We start from the raw sequence: 17,360 nt of genomic DNA on the forward strand, positions 1-17,360 counted from the left end.
CTCTCCTTCCTTTTTATCCTGTTTCTCAAACTCCACCCTCTTTTTTCTCCCTTTTCTCCCTTTTCCCACCTTTTCCTCCTGGACTTCTCTCATTGTCGCACCCTGCAAGTTCTCAGTCAACTCCTCTATTTCTGTCCCTTGCTGAGCTTCTGCCGCAGGTTCTGGTGCTGGCTGTGGACTCTCCTCCTCTTTCTTGTTGTGGGGGAGGGACGGCTCTCCAGCGACTGGGGCATCCCTCTCGCCTTCTGTCTCACACTGGCCAGCAGCAGTCAGTTGGTCCACTCCAGAAGCACCAGATACAGTGGACCCTCGACTTACAGACGGCTTGACTTACAGACTTTTCAAGTTACAGACTTGTCTGGCCGCAAAATTTAGGTTCGACTTGCAGCCGGAGAATCGATCTACAGACCAGAAAAAAACCAAAATGGAACAAAAATGGCCGGTTACAGGATTAATCGGTTTTCAATGCATTGTAGGTCAATGGAGACTCGACCTACAGAGTTTTCGACCTGCAGCCACCGTTCCAGTATGGATTACGGTAATTCCATAAGTAGAGGGTCCACTGTATTGTAGGAACAACATTAACAAGCAATCCACCTAACAGGAGAGTTGGTGTCTTCTGTCACCATATAGAGCAGGCACTAGAGGGAGCTACAACCACACTTTCCCGTTAATCTTAGTCCTAGTACAGTATAAAAAAGGAACACTTTGAATGTGCAGAGTCTCCCTGCTCTAGAAGGACCTAGATTCGTTCAAAATGTTAGGTGGAAGAGGAGCTATATGACTGTGAAAGGTAAATAGACCCAATGTGCACTGTCAAATTTAGAAGCAAAGCCTTGACTAAACCAAGGCTTTTCATACTTTGGACTCATCATGAGAATATGTTAATGCTTGGAAAAGTTGAAGGCTATAGGAAAAAAACAAGAAGATAAAATGAGATGGATTGATTCAATAAAGGAAGCCAAAAGCCACAGCCTTGAGTCTGCAAGAAATGAGTAGGCTGGACTTCCAGGGTGTCCATAATTTCTGTTTTATAATACCAGTCAAGGTTTTTATACAGTAATTCTGATTGACTCTGTCTTGTATTTTTGAATTATAATAATAATGGCAGAATGCAGTGTTGGGGGGTAAGCAATATACTTGACCAGTGTTGACAGCTCAAGGGGTTAAGGCAGAGGCAACGAAACAGTGACCCTCTGGACTTCAGTGGACTTCAACTCCCGTCAACCTTATCCTCACAGTCAGTGGGAAGGGATGCGGGGATCTGCCCTCCAACATGCAATACACCCACCCAAGGCTAAGGAATGTCTGAATAAGGCTTTATTTGGAACTTTTTATGGGCTTAACAATGAGACGTGTCTCTAGTTTCAAATCAGAAATGAACAAGAAAAACCAAAGTGACCTCTGCCATCAGAAGTCTAGGAAACACGAAAGTACGGAATGTCTGGTATGTTGGTAATGATGAATCACAGAGGCCTGCTTGTATGGAAAGGCTTCCAGCTCTCATCTCAAGATAAATAGTCAGAATGGATGTCCTTGCAGTGGCTTAGATTGCAAAAATGTAGAGACGCTTAACAACACTGTTTCCAGCTTAAATTGTGTTTGTTGTGTGCAAGGCGTATGTTTTATTATCTTTATTAGGGCTGCAATAAGTGGAGTCCTCTGAGTCATTGTGAGCCAGGAGATTTAACTCCCAAGCAAGTCTGGTATATTAAGATTCGGTTATGAACATGGTCCCGTTGAATGGGTCTCAGAAGCAAATATGCTTAGGATTGTGTTCTGTGTGAATTAATGGGTTAGATTAGTTGGCAAAACATTGTCATGGACTAAAAAAAACGCACTGGCTAATCCAAAAGTATGTGTGAGCCTTCAGCATGTAAAATAAATAATTACAAATAAGTAACTGCTTAATTCCTTTTCCCAATAGCAAAGATATAAGAGGGTCCCACCACCTTCACAGGTGCACTGTCACTGCTCCCAGCCTTTGGAACTCCCTCCCACTGGAGGCCAGACTGGACCCCATCTTTGCTGTCCTTCTGCAAGCAGGTGAAAACCTTTCTCTTCAGGCAGGCTTTTCTTTAGTGACTTGCCTAGGAGACAATAAGTGGGATAGTTTATATTTTGTTGCTTCAAAATCTGTTTTTGGTAATGCTTTTAGCCAACATTAATACAATATTGTTAATTTGTCTTTAACATTTGAAGAATTTACTGTTTTTAGCTTTTAATATTGTGTTTTTAATTGGCTCTTCTCCCAGGAGGCACAGCGGGGAATTGAATTCCTAGCCCCTGCAGCCAGGTGCTTCAACCCACTGAGCTATCCAGTCTGCTAACAACCACTACTTCAGGAGAAACAGTGTGGAGGGTGTCCCCTAAATACTTCCTGCATATAGTTTGGGAAGTTACTTTAAAGGAGCAATTGTTCGTTTGTTGCATTTTTATACCGCCCATCTGGCCATATATAGCTGTAGGCCAGAATCCTCTAGAGCAGTGGTCCCCAACCTTGGGCCTCCAGATGTTCCTGGACTTCGACTCCCAGAAATCCTGGCCAGCAGAGGTGGTGGCAAAGGCTTCTGGGAGTTGTAGTTCAATAACATCTGGAGGCCCAACATTGAGGACCACTGCTCTAGAGGAAAAACAGAGCAGAGCACCAGTGGGTCCCCCTTCTCTATGGACCGTCTCTCCTTCACAAAAACAGGCACACGGTGGTGGTAAAATCAGAAATTCCATAAAGGACAGCAGACTCTAGTAGAAAAAATTCTATCCTTTTCTCCTTGTATGCAGAGATTGTTTATTTATTTATTATTTAAAATATTTCTATTTTGCCTTTCTCCTTTAAAAGGGCTCAAGGCAGAGATTTACTCCTCTACGGATTTACTCTGTTGTTGTTATTTAGTCGTTTAGTCGTGTCCGACTCTTCGTGACCCCATGGATCAGAGCACGCCAGGCCCTCCTATCTTCTACTGCCTCCCGGAGTTGGGTCAAATTCATGTTGGTCGCTTCGATGACCCTGTCCAACCATCTCGTCCTCTGTCGTCCCCTTCTCCTCTTGCCTTCGCTCTTTCCCAACATCAGGGTCTTTTCCAGGGAATCTTCTCTTCTCATGAGATGGCCAAAGGATTGGAGCCTCAACTTCAGGATATCTGTCCTTCCAGTGAGCACTCAGGGTTGATTTCCTTTAGAACTGATAGGTTTGTTCTCCTTGCCGTCCAGGGGACTCTCAAGAGTCTGTAATTTACTCTATAATTACCTTACTGGATCGCTGTCCACATTTTTTTGGCATCAGCGTTATCAATTCAAGCTGGAGAGCCCATGGAGGCAAACTCAAGCTAGAGAAGCCTCAAATTGCATATGGAATTGAATGTGCCAGCCAAACCCACAAAAGCTTAGGCCAAATAAAGCCCATTCCTCTGGTGCTACAGGACTCTTGTTAGTTTTAAAACAAATTACAGACTAATGTGACTCCTTGTGTGGAACTTGGTTTGAAACTATGTAGTACCTACACCCAAAACTGCATTCTGCCATTAATATAATTACTCAAAAATACCAGACACAGTTAATCAACATGATAAAAACATACATCCAGATCCGGTGACCTGTCTGTTCCAAGCTTGTTCATTGACACTTCGAATGCACAACGGGGACACAAAGCGTGCAAAGAGCAGGTGGGGCTGTTGTCCTAAAGCGCTTGCTTTTTATTAGCCCCAGCTGCCCTGTATCATTATCTAGCATGTCTCTCTCTTCTCCTCCTCCTCCTCATCCTGGGCAAAGCCAGAGAAGACTGGCCCATAATAAGCTGGTGAGAATAGCACTGCTCCTGCCCTGAGTCACTTTCTCCTGTTTGAAAGGATGATTCACCCCCTATGGAACCATCTCTCAGCGAGCTGCATGCTTCAGCAAGCGCGCCACACCCATATTAGGAGCTGGGACGATATTTCCCCAGAGAGGGGTTATATAAAAGTATCTCCTGCCACTGAGATCCTTTTGTTCAGCCAGGGAATCCTGACAATCGGCTACCAGCTAAGGCCAACCTTGTACACTCTAAATCTCCTGTTCAGCAAGAGATTGGAAATAGCTCTTCCACCCATGCTGTCCCTCTTCTGGGCTTCTCTCAGTGCTAGAGCAGTGAATAGAAGAAGGGGGAGGGAGGGAGAGGCAGAGGCGAACCTCTGGTACATTCATGCCGGGTTCAGAAGCAATGTCACAAAGGTGGGCATGCCCACCCTCTGGAGCACTGCCACACATGGTCTGAAAAGCAGAATTTGGGTTGTCTTGCCCCAAACTGTAATATTAATATTTAACCTTTTAATGTGATCCTGGATGTGCCTTGGATGTTTTAGTATGATCTAATAGTGTGTAGGTAGGTACAGTATAGTAGTAAAGGGACGTGGTGGCACTGCGGATTAAACAGCAGAAGCCTCTGTGCTGCAGGGTCAGAAGACCAGCCGTCATAAGATCGAATCCATGCAATGGAGTGAGCTCCCATCACTTGTCCAACCTCCTGCCAACCTAGCAGTTTGAAAGCATGTAAAAATGCAAATAGATACCACCTCGGTAGGAAGGTAAGGGCATTCCATGTCTAGTCGCGCTGGCCACGTGACCATGGAAGACTGTCTACAGACAAACGCTGGCTCTATGGCTTGGAAACAGGGATGAGCACCGTGCCCTAGAGGTGGACACAACTGGACTAAATGTCAAGGCAAACCTTTACCTTTACCTAGGTATAGTAGTGAAGTAGGTAATCCAATAAATAAAATAATATAACTTGCAAAAGATTTCATACCTGTGAGTTAAGTAAAAGGTCATTCCTCCCACCATAACCTGCCCTAATTTCCTCACTCCCTTGCTGCAGGCTACACCGACAGAAGCCACTGTGGGCAGAAACAGACAAATCGACAGCCTGGCTATTAATCTTGCAGAAATGTGATTCAGACAGTTTATTCCTGTTTGAGAAATCAGACTTTGGAGGAATTCTGTCCTTAAGTCCTAAAGGAGAATTTGCCAAAGTCAAAGGAATTTCTAATTTCTGTGAGATGAGTACAGCTCCATTGTAACCATCAGAAGCTTTCAGCAGTTTAGAAGAGGAGATTCCTTGTGACGCGCTATCTGAAATGCCTGTTTTCACCCAATCGCATCTACATCTATGAGAAAAAAATGATTGTGAAGTACTTGTTTTTATTTCTGATGATCTGTAGCTCAAGTGGGGGAGGGGGAAGAGTGTGTTACATTGCCACACTATGGTGTGGGGGCCTCCCCTTCTTAGAACATGGTTTTGTACTGTTTCTTCTGATGCTCCGTGCTAAAAGTGTGCTTCCCATTGTCTTCCATACTCATTTCCTCCTACACCTTGGCACAAGCCAAAAGAAGAGGAAATGGCTCGCAAATAGACAGGACTGATGTGCAGAAATACTTGTGCTGTTGCCAGTGACACGCCCTTCAAAACCACCATCTCATGTTGGAGGAGCATCAGCACTGCCTGCCCAGTTAATAATCAGGTTTTCCTTCTCTCTCTCTCTCTCTCTTTCTTTCTCTCTCTCCAGCATTTGAAGCCTCATTCACAGGTTTTCCCGTAACCCTGATCTCAACCTGTGGGGCACGAGTGGGCAACCTCAAGGGCCACATCTGACACTCACCCTAATTTTGGGCAGTGCTTGGCCTAACTTCAAATACTGTCACCAAGTAGACAGTTCAGATCTCTGCAGAGAGACTCTGTCCCTCCTCTGGCAACCTGAATGGAGAGGGCAAAGGAGAAAGGTAGGGAACACCGGGTGGCAGAAAAAGAGAGAGGTGGGCACATCCAGACAGACCTATAGCTGTCTATATACATCATTTGGTGGGCTCTTTGGTTTGAATCAAATTACGGCATCCACACATTTCTGACTTAGAGATGGGAGACAAATTTGTTCAGGGGAGACTAAAACAAATATCACCACCACAGGTGGCCAGACTCTTTGGACCCAACCACCACCACCCCCCGAGAACCGAGCCATCCACTTCCCGCTTGCTGCGTAGCCCATGTGGCCACTGTCATTCGTACTGCACCCATCACGAAAGTAACCCACTTCCTTGCACTTGTATGGACCCCTCAGCAGCTGAGCAGTGAGACTCATCATCCTGCCTCTTCGCCAGACTGGTCAGCAGCGCAGGGAGACACGGACATGCCGGTTGTGCTACTTCTGCAATTGGCATGGCATGAACGATGACGGCTACGCATCACAAGCAATAAATGGAACAGCCATCGGCCCGGCCACCTGTGGTGGCAATATTCTTATTTGTTTCCCCCTCGAGACAAATACGAACATCCCATCTCTACTCCAAGTCAAAATGTGTGGATGCCATAATTTGATTCAAACCAAAGAGCACCAAACCGTTGATATAAAGAGCTATATGTCTTTTGGACATGCTCACCTCTCTCTCTCTTTTTCTGCCCCCTTGTCTACCCTTTTACTCATAATAAATAAATAATAATTATATGCCACAAGTCAAATTCTGACTTATGGCGACCTTTTCCAAGGTTTTCTAGGCATATAATTCCTGGGAGTGGTTTCCTGTGCCTTTTTGTACTGGTGGGACTATGCAGCTTGCCCAAGGCTACACAGGCTAGTGAGGAATCAAACTCTCCTTGGGCTGTGCAGCAGCTACCCATCTTTGATTGCGGGTTTTTAATTTAATAAGCATTTTAAAGCTATAATTTGTTTCATCGTGTCCTAAGACTATGACTTATCATTTGTTATTACATTTTTCTGTTTTTAGCACATGTTTTTTTTTGCTTTGTTTTTGGTCAGGAGGCACTTTGAGGCTCATTTCCAGGGGGAAAGGTGGCATTTCTAACAGGTGTAGCTCATGCGCTCTGCTCCCTTGCAGAGATTTTTCAGCAACAACTCCCAGAATTCTCAGCCAACAGCCCCGCTGGCTCATACTTTAGAAAAGCATTTTGACTTGCTGCTCTTTTAACCAGGCAAAGGTGGAAAGACAGGATTTTGGCATTCGCAAGGCCCAGTCCATCTGCTTTGTCACTCTGGCTGGCAGTCATTGGGGCAACGGGCACATTCCTTTGCATGTGTTCTTGGAAAGGGCTCTGACCCAGGGACTCCTGGAAGCTCCATAACTGAGATGCCAAATTCTGACCTTGACATTCTCGGTTCGCTCCCTGGAGTACCATCTGTAGGAATGCTATCAGATAGCATCATGTGAGAGCATGTAAAATGAGGAGATAGGTAGAACCACGTAGAAATGGCCAGTCTCCTATTAGGTAGTTATGCCAGTGTTAAGTGCAATGGTGTAATTTGCAGGCTGGCGCAGGATGAAGAATACACATTAGAGATGAGCACAGCCAATTCAGTGGTTCATGTCGGTTTGTTTATCGGCCAAACAGGAGTCTGGCACTTCCCAGGCCCACCTCCTCTAGTGGGTGCCCACACAGTGAGTGCCCGCCAGAGGGTGGTGGGGCTGGGAAGCACCAAACCACTTTTTTGGATGCACTGAATTGAGCAGCACAAACCACTGAACACCAGTAATTCATGCCCATCTTTGTACAGTGATGCCTCGCAAGACGAATGCCTTGCGCAACGAGAAACTCGCAAAACGAAAGCATTTTGCAATTTTTTTGGTGACTCATAAGACTAATTTTTCTATGGCCATGCTTCGCAAGATGAATAGGAACACATTAATTAAATTTCAATGCATACCTATGGGAAACCATGCAAGACAAAAATTTTGCAATACAAAATTTTCACAATACGAAACGACTTGCGGAACTAATTATTTTCATCTTGCGAGGCATCACTGTAATCCCTTAGTGGCAATTTGTTACTGCAGTTACACTACTGTACTTAACACTGGTGTAAATAGCCAGTAGGATTCTGGCCAATGTGTCTTTACAGGTCAACAGGGCACACTGAAATTGCAGGCAAAACATTGTGTCCAAGACAATGTGTTAGCTGCTCAGTGCACTCCCAAAACTGAGAGGTACCCAAGACCTGTGAAGCAAGAATTTCACTGATCCATCAAAGTCACTTGAAGCGTAACAAGCACTAGCGCTTTTAGAAGAGTTTGTACATTGAGGAAACAGGCTAGAGACTTTCCTGTTACAGCACCACAGTTTTGGAACACCTGTCATATAAAGATGTCACTTACCCCATCTTTAGTACTTTCCATTTTATACTAAAATGCTCACATTACATCATGCCTGCTAGAGTAATGAACTATATGGAACTATGCTTAAGCTTATGTACAATGAGGTAGCTACTAGATTGCTACTAGGTTGTTAACTGATGCTTGATACTGAAATCACATCTAATTTTGTAAGATCTGTAGTGACTTGTGCTTTTTCTCTGGGGCCAATTTAAAGTTCTCTTTTTTACATTTTAAAGACCTAAGGACTTGAATATGGTCTTCTGAGGAACTACCTTGTGATGAATCTGACCAGTTGCAAAGATCTTCAAGAAAAGCTCTCTTAAATATGTCCTTACGGTGAAGGTCCACCTGATGGGCACATAGGAAGAGCCTCTCTATTGTGGAATGTACTTCTCTTGAAAGTATGATTCGTTGCTACTTTCCCTGCTTATAAGAGGCATTTGAAGACCCACCTTTCCAATGTACCTATTTAAACTTTTTTTAAAATAATGATTTTAATGGTTCCATTGTTCTAAAGTGTTTTGAGTTGTGTTCATTAGCCTTCCTGAATTTTTTTTCCTTCATAAGGAGTGACAAAATTGCAATTTAAAAAATTACATATTATAGAAGACTGGCCAGTCAACAAATATTATATAGGGGTATATATGGTATGATAACTCAGTTAGTTGGAGCACCTGGCTTCAGAGTGACGGGCTGAGACTTCAAATCCCCACTGGGCCTCCTAAAAGAGAAGCCATCCAAGGTTACCCAGCACATGTATGGCTAATTATATTTTGTGCCCTGACGCCTGTGCAGCCTTAGGCAAAATACATGATTCTAATGCAACACCAGAAGATAGAATTGGTAAACTGCTCTGAGTACTTTCTACTTAGAAAACCTTGGGAGTGTCAGCATAAGTCACAAATGACTTGCCACTACATAATTATTGTTATAGAAGTATATATATTACAGTCATAAACTGCTTCAAGAGGTAATAATTATCTGGTGGAATACAACCAATATGAAGTTTGATGTCTACATCTATCTTTACAATTGTTTTGTACAATTGTAGATAAAACAAATTCTATTAATTAATTTTCATTTTAATCTCCCTGGACACAACAAATGAATCGTATGTGACTGGACCTCACCCATAGCCTTAGCCACCTTTGCAGTTTCCTTGTACACATGGGTAATTTGTACTGAATATTGACCTAACCAACTTGCACTATTCCTGTCTTGAAAGAACTAGATAACACTTCCTTCTGATCGGCTGTTAACAGCTTTTCCAGCAAGTTTTTACCTCAGAATCTAAGAAAGCATGTTCTTGGCTAAATATCTTGAATAGATATTGGGACTAATATAAAAATTAATTGCAATATTTTTTAAATATTGCTGACTTGTCCGATATTCATCCCTTAGTATTTGTCATTTCCACAGACCACGATGAAGGGGCAAATATACCCCTTTTATATTCATCCATTTGTCCCTCCCTCTCTGCGTATACCCCCGTGGATCAGCAAAGGCATAGACAGAGAGGGGAAGCAAACCTGCCAAAGCCTGTCCACCCGAAGGGAATCACTCTCCCCACTGTCCTTTCATGGGCAGTCTTAAAAACAAAAACAACTGACAAACTAATTTGTTGTTCATTGATTCACGGTGGGAAAATTCATGGTTCATGATGAACCATCTCTAATCATGAGCCATTTCTTAAAGCAAAGGCTGTTACAAATTATGTTTTAAGGGGCCATCAAACATATTTACTTTTCCTATCAGATGCGCCATATTCTCCCTCAGACTTGAGAAATAAGGGATAACATCTGAACATCGACTCACAGAAGGTTGAAAGAGATTTATTGAATATATAGAAAAGGCTATCATTAGGTAGCCCTAATGGTAGCCTATGAACGCTACTAGAGGTTTTCGGAGTAATCTGCTTCTGTGGTAGTCCTGGAAATCACCACAGACTGGCGACTTCCACTGCTCTGAGCGCTCCTCAGGGCACTGGTCAGTTCTCGGGAAATAATGGATGTGGTGCTTGTCCTGGTTTGCAGGCTTTCTGTGTCTTCCTCTTCGTCCTCTTGGGTCCCAAGAGGCAAGAGCGTGTGAGGGATGAATTTGTTTCGTGGCGCTCCGATAATACCAATCCTGTTGGGGAACATTAGACATCCTTGTAAGCCCAGTACAGCAGTGGCACCATGGAACGTGAACGTCGGGTGAAAAGTTTGCTAGGGTGCGCCTATGAGTTGTGTGCGGTACTGGGACACAACATCACGGGGAAATATGCACTTTTTGTTGTTCTTTGCAATGTTTCCTTCGCAGGCATGCAAATCGTTCAAAGCTTTGTGCCTGAGATAGAAGACATGCAAAATAAGCCTCCGTTTCACTCCCCCCCCCCCCCCCCGGTGATCTCTGAAAAAACAAAAGCAAGCTCATTTGCAATATATAGATGGAGGCAAACTGCTGTTAGAATAAACAGTGTTTTAATTCTTAAAGGATCCCTAGCTGTCATGGCTGTCTTCCTAAACTTCTCTGAAGGTTACTGTCAGGATTTTTTTAAAAGGTGGGGTGGGGATGGGCAGCAGTGAAGCAGAGTTTGGAAAAGCTGGGGTTTTTAGTAGCTGTGTACTGTTAAGTCACTTCAGATTAATGGCAACCTGTGAATTAGACATGGATATGGTGGCGCTGCTGGTTAAACCGCAAAAGCCTCTGTGTTGCAGGGTCAGAAGACCAGCAGTCGTAAGATCGAATCCACGTGACGGAGGGAGCTCCCTTCCCTTGTCCCAGCTCCTGCCAACCTAGCACTTCGAAAGGATATAAAAATGCGAGTAGATAAATAGGTACCACCTTGGTGGGAAGGTAACGGCGTTCTGTGTCTAGTCGTGCTGGCCACGTGACCATGGAAAGTGTCTTTGGACAAACGCTGGCTCTACGGCTTGGAGATGGGGATAAGCACCTCTCCCTAGAGTCAGACACGAGTGGACTAAATGTCAAGGGGAACCTTTACCTTTGAATTAGAAGTCCTATCATTAACAGCCCTGCTCAGCCCTCTTTTTATAAATACAGCCACCAGAGTCCTCCAGTTATGGGATGCAGTCCATAAACGGAACTTTTCCAAGCTCTGAAACCACATGGCCTTGAATTCCTGAAGAAAAGTGAATCATAGAACTGGAAGGGACCCTATGGATCATCGGGTCCAGACCCTGTCAAGGAGTCACAGAGGGGAATCGCACAACCTCTGGTTCTGCAGCCAGAAACCAAAACCCTGGAGCTATCCAGCCGTTCTTATAGAGCAACAGAAACTGCTGATGCTACAGAAAAGCAATCCTTTGTTTACTGCTAAAGATGGTACAACAGAGGCCTTGTCCTTGCCCAGAATCACTCCACTTTCGCCTCCATCGAAAGAAGATGTGCAGATCGGCCAATCTCTGTACACCTAAAGTACCCGTATTTTTCGCTCCATAAGACGCACCTTTCCATAAGACGCACCAAATTTTTAGAAGAAAACAGGAAAAAATTATCTGCTTTCTTCTCCTAAAATCTGGTGAGCCTTATGGAGAGGTCCATCTTATGGAACACACCCTAGGGTCCTAGGGTGTGTTCCAGGACCCTTTGGAGCCTCCCCCTGCCTCCCTCGGGGGCGAGAGGGGGTGAAATCGCCACCTTCTGGGGCTCTTCTGAAGTTTCCCAAGCCTCAGAAGAGCCCCCAAAGGTGGTGATTTCATCCCCTCTGGCCCCCAGGGGAGGCAGGGTCAGTCTCCAAAGAGTCCTAGAACACACCCTAGGACCCTTTGGGGACTCACCCTGCCTCCCCCGGGCGACAGAGGGGGCAAAATAGGCAGCTTCCAGGATCTTTTCTGAGCCTTTCCAGGCTCCGAAAAGGTCCTGGAAGCTCCCGATTTTGCCCCCGCTGTCCCCGTGGGGGTGGGTGGGAGCCTGGCAAGGGTCCAAGGGAGCCTCCCACCCCCCCCCATGGGACCAGGGGGTAAAATCACCAGCTCCCGATTTTACCCCCCCTGGCCACGTGGGGGTGGGTGGGGGGAGGGTGGCATGGGTCCAAGGGAGGCTCCCTTGGACCCTTGCCACCGTCCACCCACCCCCCACGGAGCGGGGGGGTTTAAAATCGCCAGCTTCTGAGTGTGTTTGGAGGCTTATCAAGCTTCCAAACACTCCCAGAACCTGGCGATTTCGCCAGGGCTGGCCCCGTGGGGGGGGTGGGGGGAGAGTGGCAAGGGTCCTGGGAGGCTCCCTTGGACCCTTGCCACCCTCCACCCACCCCCCCATGGGACCGGGGGGGTAAATTCGCCAGGTTCTGGGAGTGTTTGGAGGCTCCCAAAGCCTCCAAACACTCCCAGAAGCTGGCGATTTTAACCCCCCTAGCCACGTGGGGGTGGGTGGGGGGAGGGTGACATGGGTCCAAGGGAGGGTCCCTTGGACCCTTGCCACCGTCCACCCACCCCCCACGGAGCGGGGGGGGTTTTAAATCGCCAGCTTCTGAGTGTGTTTGGAGGCTTATCAAGCTTCCAAACACTCCCAGAACCTGGCGATTTCGCCAGGGCTGGCCCCATGGGGGGGGTGGGGGGAGGGTTGCAAGGGTCCTGGGAGGTTCCCTTGGACCCTTGCCACCCTCCACCCCCCCATGGGACCAGGGGGGGTAAAATCGCCAAGTTCTGGGAGTGTTTGGAGGCTCCCCAAGCCGCCAAACACTCCCAGAAGCTGGCGATTTTACCCCCCCTGGCCACGTGGGGGTGGGTGGGGGGAGGGTGGCATGGGTCCAAGGGAGGGTCCCTTGGACCCTTGCCACCGTCCACCCACCCCCCCACGAAGCGGGGGGGGTTTAAAATCGCCAGCTTCTGAGTGTGTTTGGAGGCTTATCAAGCTTCCAAACACTCCCAGAACCTGGCGATTTCGCCAGGGCTGGCCCCGTGGGGGGGTGGGGGGAGGATGGCAAGGGTCCTGGGAGGCTCCCTTGGACCCTTGCCACCCTCCACCCCCCCCCATGGGACCAGGGGGGGTAAAATCGCCAGGTTCTGGGAGTGTTTTGAGGCTTGGGAAGCCTCAAAACACTCCCAGAACGTGGCGATTTTGCCAGTGCTGGCCGGTGCGTGGGTGGGAGGAGCGTCGCAAGGATGTGAGTGAGCTTCCAGGACCCTTGCGACGTTCCCCCCACCTGGAAGCTGGCGATTTCGCCGGTGCTGGCCCCGTGGGGGGGTGGGGGAGCCTCGCAAGGGTCCTGGAAGGCTCACCCGGACCCTTGCGACGCTCCCCCCCACGGGGCCAGCAGCGACAAAATTGCTGCATTCACACCATTAGACGCACTGACTTCCCCACCCACATTTTGGAGGGGGAAAAGTGCGTCTTATGGTGCAAAAAATACGGTATTTGCACCTCAATGGCAATGGGACAAAATGTGTGTGGAGAGCATTAAAAAGAGGACTGGGCAACTTCCAAGGATCAAGGGCCACTTCCCCTTTGTCAGGGCTTGGAGAGCTGCATCCCTTCTAATTCTCCTGCTCTGCAACATCCTGAGAACTGCTCCAAAGCCTCAAACTGTGTTCCCACAAAAGCCCCGAGCAGGCACCACTCAGAATTTCAGAACACCCTTTTTTTCTGGGTCGTGGGTGGGGGCTGGAGATCCCTAGGGAGCTGCATCCAAGGGAGGAGGGGTGCTGAGTGCTGCCCGAGGGTCCAGGGATCAGCAGCCCTTCTCCCGCTCTTGATCGAAGGCAACTGACCCAGACGACAGCCACGGAGGTGGAGTGCTCAGCCTGGCTTGAAATGGTCCGGGGGGTCAGACTAGGACGAAATCTCCACTCAGCCACAAGACTTATATCATCTTGAGGAAAAGGCTGCCTTCTCAAGTCTACCTCACAGGACGGTTGTGAGGAAGAGATAAGAACGATGTGAACAAGCTCCTTAGTGAAAGGCAGGGATTCAATTGTAACACATAACGAAGGATGAGATAGTTGGAACAGCAGGAGAGGCTGCTTTTTCCACTGTTTTGGAGTGGACCTGACCGAATTCTCAGAAGCAAGAGAATGGGAGGTGAAGATCATCAATGCTTATCTATTCAGCAGGCCTTGATGAACATTTCTAATCAAACAGCATCCGGCACTCAAAGGTGGCCCTATTTTGTTGTTATTTTTTCCAATTGGGCATCAGTTTGAAGTACAACGCTCTTCACTAGTGTGCCCCATTGTCATTCAGAGCTTGGAAAGTTACTTTTTAAAAGGCCTTCGTTACAGTTACATTGCCAAACACAGACTCCAGTAGTTATCTATTGCAGTGGTTCTTAACCTTGGGTTACTCAGGTGTTTTTGAACTGCAACTCCCAGAAACCCCAGCCAGCACAGCTGGTGGTGAAGGCTTCTGGGAGCTGCAGTCCAAAAACACCTGAGTAACCCAAGGTTAAGAACCACTGATCTATTGTTATAGCTGTACTTTTGAGCAATCTGTACCTTATTCAGAGATAACTGATCTTTCATTAGATGCTTAATTAGGAGTTAGTTGCTAATGTTTTGTCAGTTTTTAAAAAACATCAAATGTTATTAGCACTGCCCTGGCAGAAAGCCTGTGGCAGAAAGGCCTGGGCTAAAAAGCTTTCCCAAATAGTGTAACAGCAAAAGTAACTACAAACAGTTACAGTTACACCACAGAAAGAATAATTTGGTCCCTTACTATATCACTCCGTTTATGTCTTAGGTGTTGCTAGATCAGCCTTGGCTATGTGTAACTCTCAGCTCTGTGGTCATCATAACTCAAGCAGATGTGAAAACATGTCCTCTGAATGTTGGAAATGAATTTGTCAATAACAGTGGTGCCCCACATAGCGAGGTTAATCCGTTCCGGATTAACCTTCGTTATGGGGAAACATCGTTAAGTGGAACGGGGAAACCCATTTAATGTGTTCCAAATGGGCCCAAAACTCACTGTTCTCCGATGTTTCCCCATGTTCCGGCGGCCATCTTGGGTGTCCCGGCAGTCATTTTTGGTGGTCCCGGCGGCCATTTTGGGTATCCCAGCGGCCATTTTTTGTGTTCCACGGCCATTTTGGGTCTCCGGCGGCCATTTTAGAACCGCCGAACAGCTGTTCCCCCATCGCAATGCGAGCATGTCCTCGCATTAGCGATGGGGAAATCCGCATCGCAATGCTGATTCATCGTTAAACGGTGCGCTCGTTATGCGAGGCACCACTGTATTCCTACGAGGCACTTTCAGCAACCGGGTGCCCCCTTTCACTTGTTATCTTTTACGTCCAAGTCTAAAAATGGTAATGTGTGAATGTGGCAAAGGAGCGTTTGATGCAGGCCTCCTCATCAGAAGATCGGGGTCGGCGCCTGTCCTTGCTCAGTGCAAGCTTGGTAGCAACCCCAAGTCCGATGGTGCCTTACAACACACGGCGCAGCCCTAGCTCCTTACTTGGATGCTGTCACAATGGAGGATAACTCTGGCAGGTCTTCGGGACTAAAACTCGGAGCGGTCTTGCCGGGACGAAGATAATGGTCCTGGAAAAGGTACTGGGCACTGTCTTTAGCCATAGGCAGCAAAGTGCTCAGCACCGGTGACCGTATATCCATGACACTTCGTATGGCCGGTTGCTTGGCATCCGTGCTCCTTTAAGAAAAAGTTTAAAACCCAATAAATAAGGAGGCGTAAAGGGGGAAAAATGCCAATAAACAGTGGAGACAGGAACCATCCTAAGAGGAATGGGAGCCAGATGGGGATAAAAGCAATCTTGTCACATTAAACCTTTCTTTTTTTCTTTCCTCCTAGGAGAACGTGCACAATTCATGGACATATATGAAATACGGGTAAAATTCAAATATTTAGATAATCAGACTATTTTTTGACCAAAAGTGGGTTACTTCAAAAAGGATATCTCAGCTATTTGCTAGATCGTCTCTTGTACATGTGGTATATATTAAATACACATATACATTTTCTAAAATAGAAAACCTTAGACAAGCTCTTGCGTATGTGTGTATGTGTGTGTTTGTGTGTGTGTGAGAGAGATGTGTCATCCAGCTGGAACAGACTTACAGCAACCCTAATAGGACCTTCAACGTAACTGAGATATAAGTGGTTTGATCAGCTCCAACCTCCACCGAGTTTTCATGGCTAAATGGGGATTTGAACCCTGTTCTCCAGAGTCCTAGTCCATCACTCTATCCACTACACCACACTGGGCGACCCATGACCATCATTGTCTCTCCTTCTAGTTCTTATACTTGTTTTGCTTAAGAAAATAATAAAGGGAGAATGTACAGTTGTGCCTCACTTAACGATTACCCCGCATTACAATGAATCCGCTTCATGGCGATGTTTTAAATGTTTTTGTTTTCGCTTTGTGAAGATCGGTTCCTTGCTTCGGGAACCGATTCTTCGCATTACAACAATCAAAACAACTGATTGCTGGGTTTTCAAAATGGCCACCGGGTGCACAAAATGGCTCCCCGCTGTGCTTAGGGATGGATTCCTCGCTATACGGACACCGAAAATGGCCACCGTATGGAGGATCTTCGCTGGACGGTGAGGTTGAGCCCATTGTAACACATTAACTGGGTTTTAATGCGTTTCAATGGGTTTTTTATTTTCACTTTACGACATTTTCGCTCTACAGCGATTTCATTGGAACAAATTAACGTTGTTAAATGAGGCACCACTGTATAAACAAATACCCACATACTTACACAACAACAGTAGAAGAAGACAGTTTAAAATGGGAGTGGGGAAGCAGAAATGACACCTGTTCCATCATTTTCACCTGCCAGACTGTATATTTGTAAAGCAAGGAACAAAGCCTGGTTCCTGACTGCTCTTTATATTCAACTTCCAACTTCAGCCCAGGTAATAGGGCTATGGACAGTGTGACTTTACTGGTGAAACTGGTGAAATCGATCTTATAATAAGAGTACAGTGGTGCCTCGCTTAACAAGCGCACCGTTTAACGAAGAATCCGTATAGTGATCCCTTTTTGGGGATCGCTATATGGATCAACCCCAATCGCCGCACTCGCTTTGCGACGATTGGGGCGTCCGGCGGCCATTTTGGAGCCGCCGATCAGCGGCTCCAAAATGGCCGCCGGACGCGAAAACATCGCTGGAGGGGTAAGTTTCGACGCTTATTGGAACGCATTAAACTAAGTTTAATGCGTTCCAATAGGCTTTCCTTACCCGCACAGCGATGTTTTCGTATAGCGAAGGTTAATCCGGAACGGATTAACCTCGCTATACGGGGCACCACTGTAT

The 17,360-nt window shown here is 46.5% G+C and overlaps 1 protein-coding gene and 1 long non-coding RNA gene across 15 annotated transcripts in view; one reads left to right on the forward strand and one right to left on the reverse strand.

Annotated features, from left to right (window-relative positions):
* The window catches only part of LOC140703268 (uncharacterized), a 37,514-nt gene continuing 20,154 nt past the window's right edge, over positions 1–17,360 (forward strand). Inside the window, exons 1-3 of one of the 2 annotated variants that reach the window (XR_012082695.2) lie at positions 1–995; positions 1,928–2,046; positions 8,370–10,505. This is a non-coding gene — a long non-coding RNA (uncharacterized LOC140703268). Of the gene's footprint in view, positions 996–1,927; positions 2,047–8,369; positions 10,506–17,360 lie in introns of those variants that run through there. The other variant, XR_013540748.1, reaches the window with a different exon arrangement.
* The window catches only part of PPP1R36 (protein phosphatase 1 regulatory subunit 36), a 41,234-nt gene continuing 33,823 nt past the window's right edge, over positions 9,950–17,360 (reverse strand). For all 13 annotated transcript variants that reach the window (XM_072986769.2, XM_078383638.1, XM_072986767.2 and 10 more), the window contains 2 exons: positions 15,532–15,726; positions 9,950–10,260 (listed from right to left, as the gene is read on the reverse strand). In XM_072986769.2, the coding sequence (XP_072842870.2) occupies positions 10,026–10,260; positions 15,532–15,726 (430 nt within the window). In that variant the 3' untranslated portion in view covers positions 9,950–10,025. The remainder of the gene's footprint in view (positions 10,261–15,531; positions 15,727–17,360) is intronic.

The sequence above is a fragment of the Pogona vitticeps genome, chromosome 1 (assembly GCF_051106095.1).
Source record: "Pogona vitticeps strain Pit_001003342236 chromosome 1, PviZW2.1, whole genome shotgun sequence".
In the NCBI taxonomy this organism is placed as follows: Eukaryota; Metazoa; Chordata; class Lepidosauria; order Squamata; family Agamidae; genus Pogona; species Pogona vitticeps.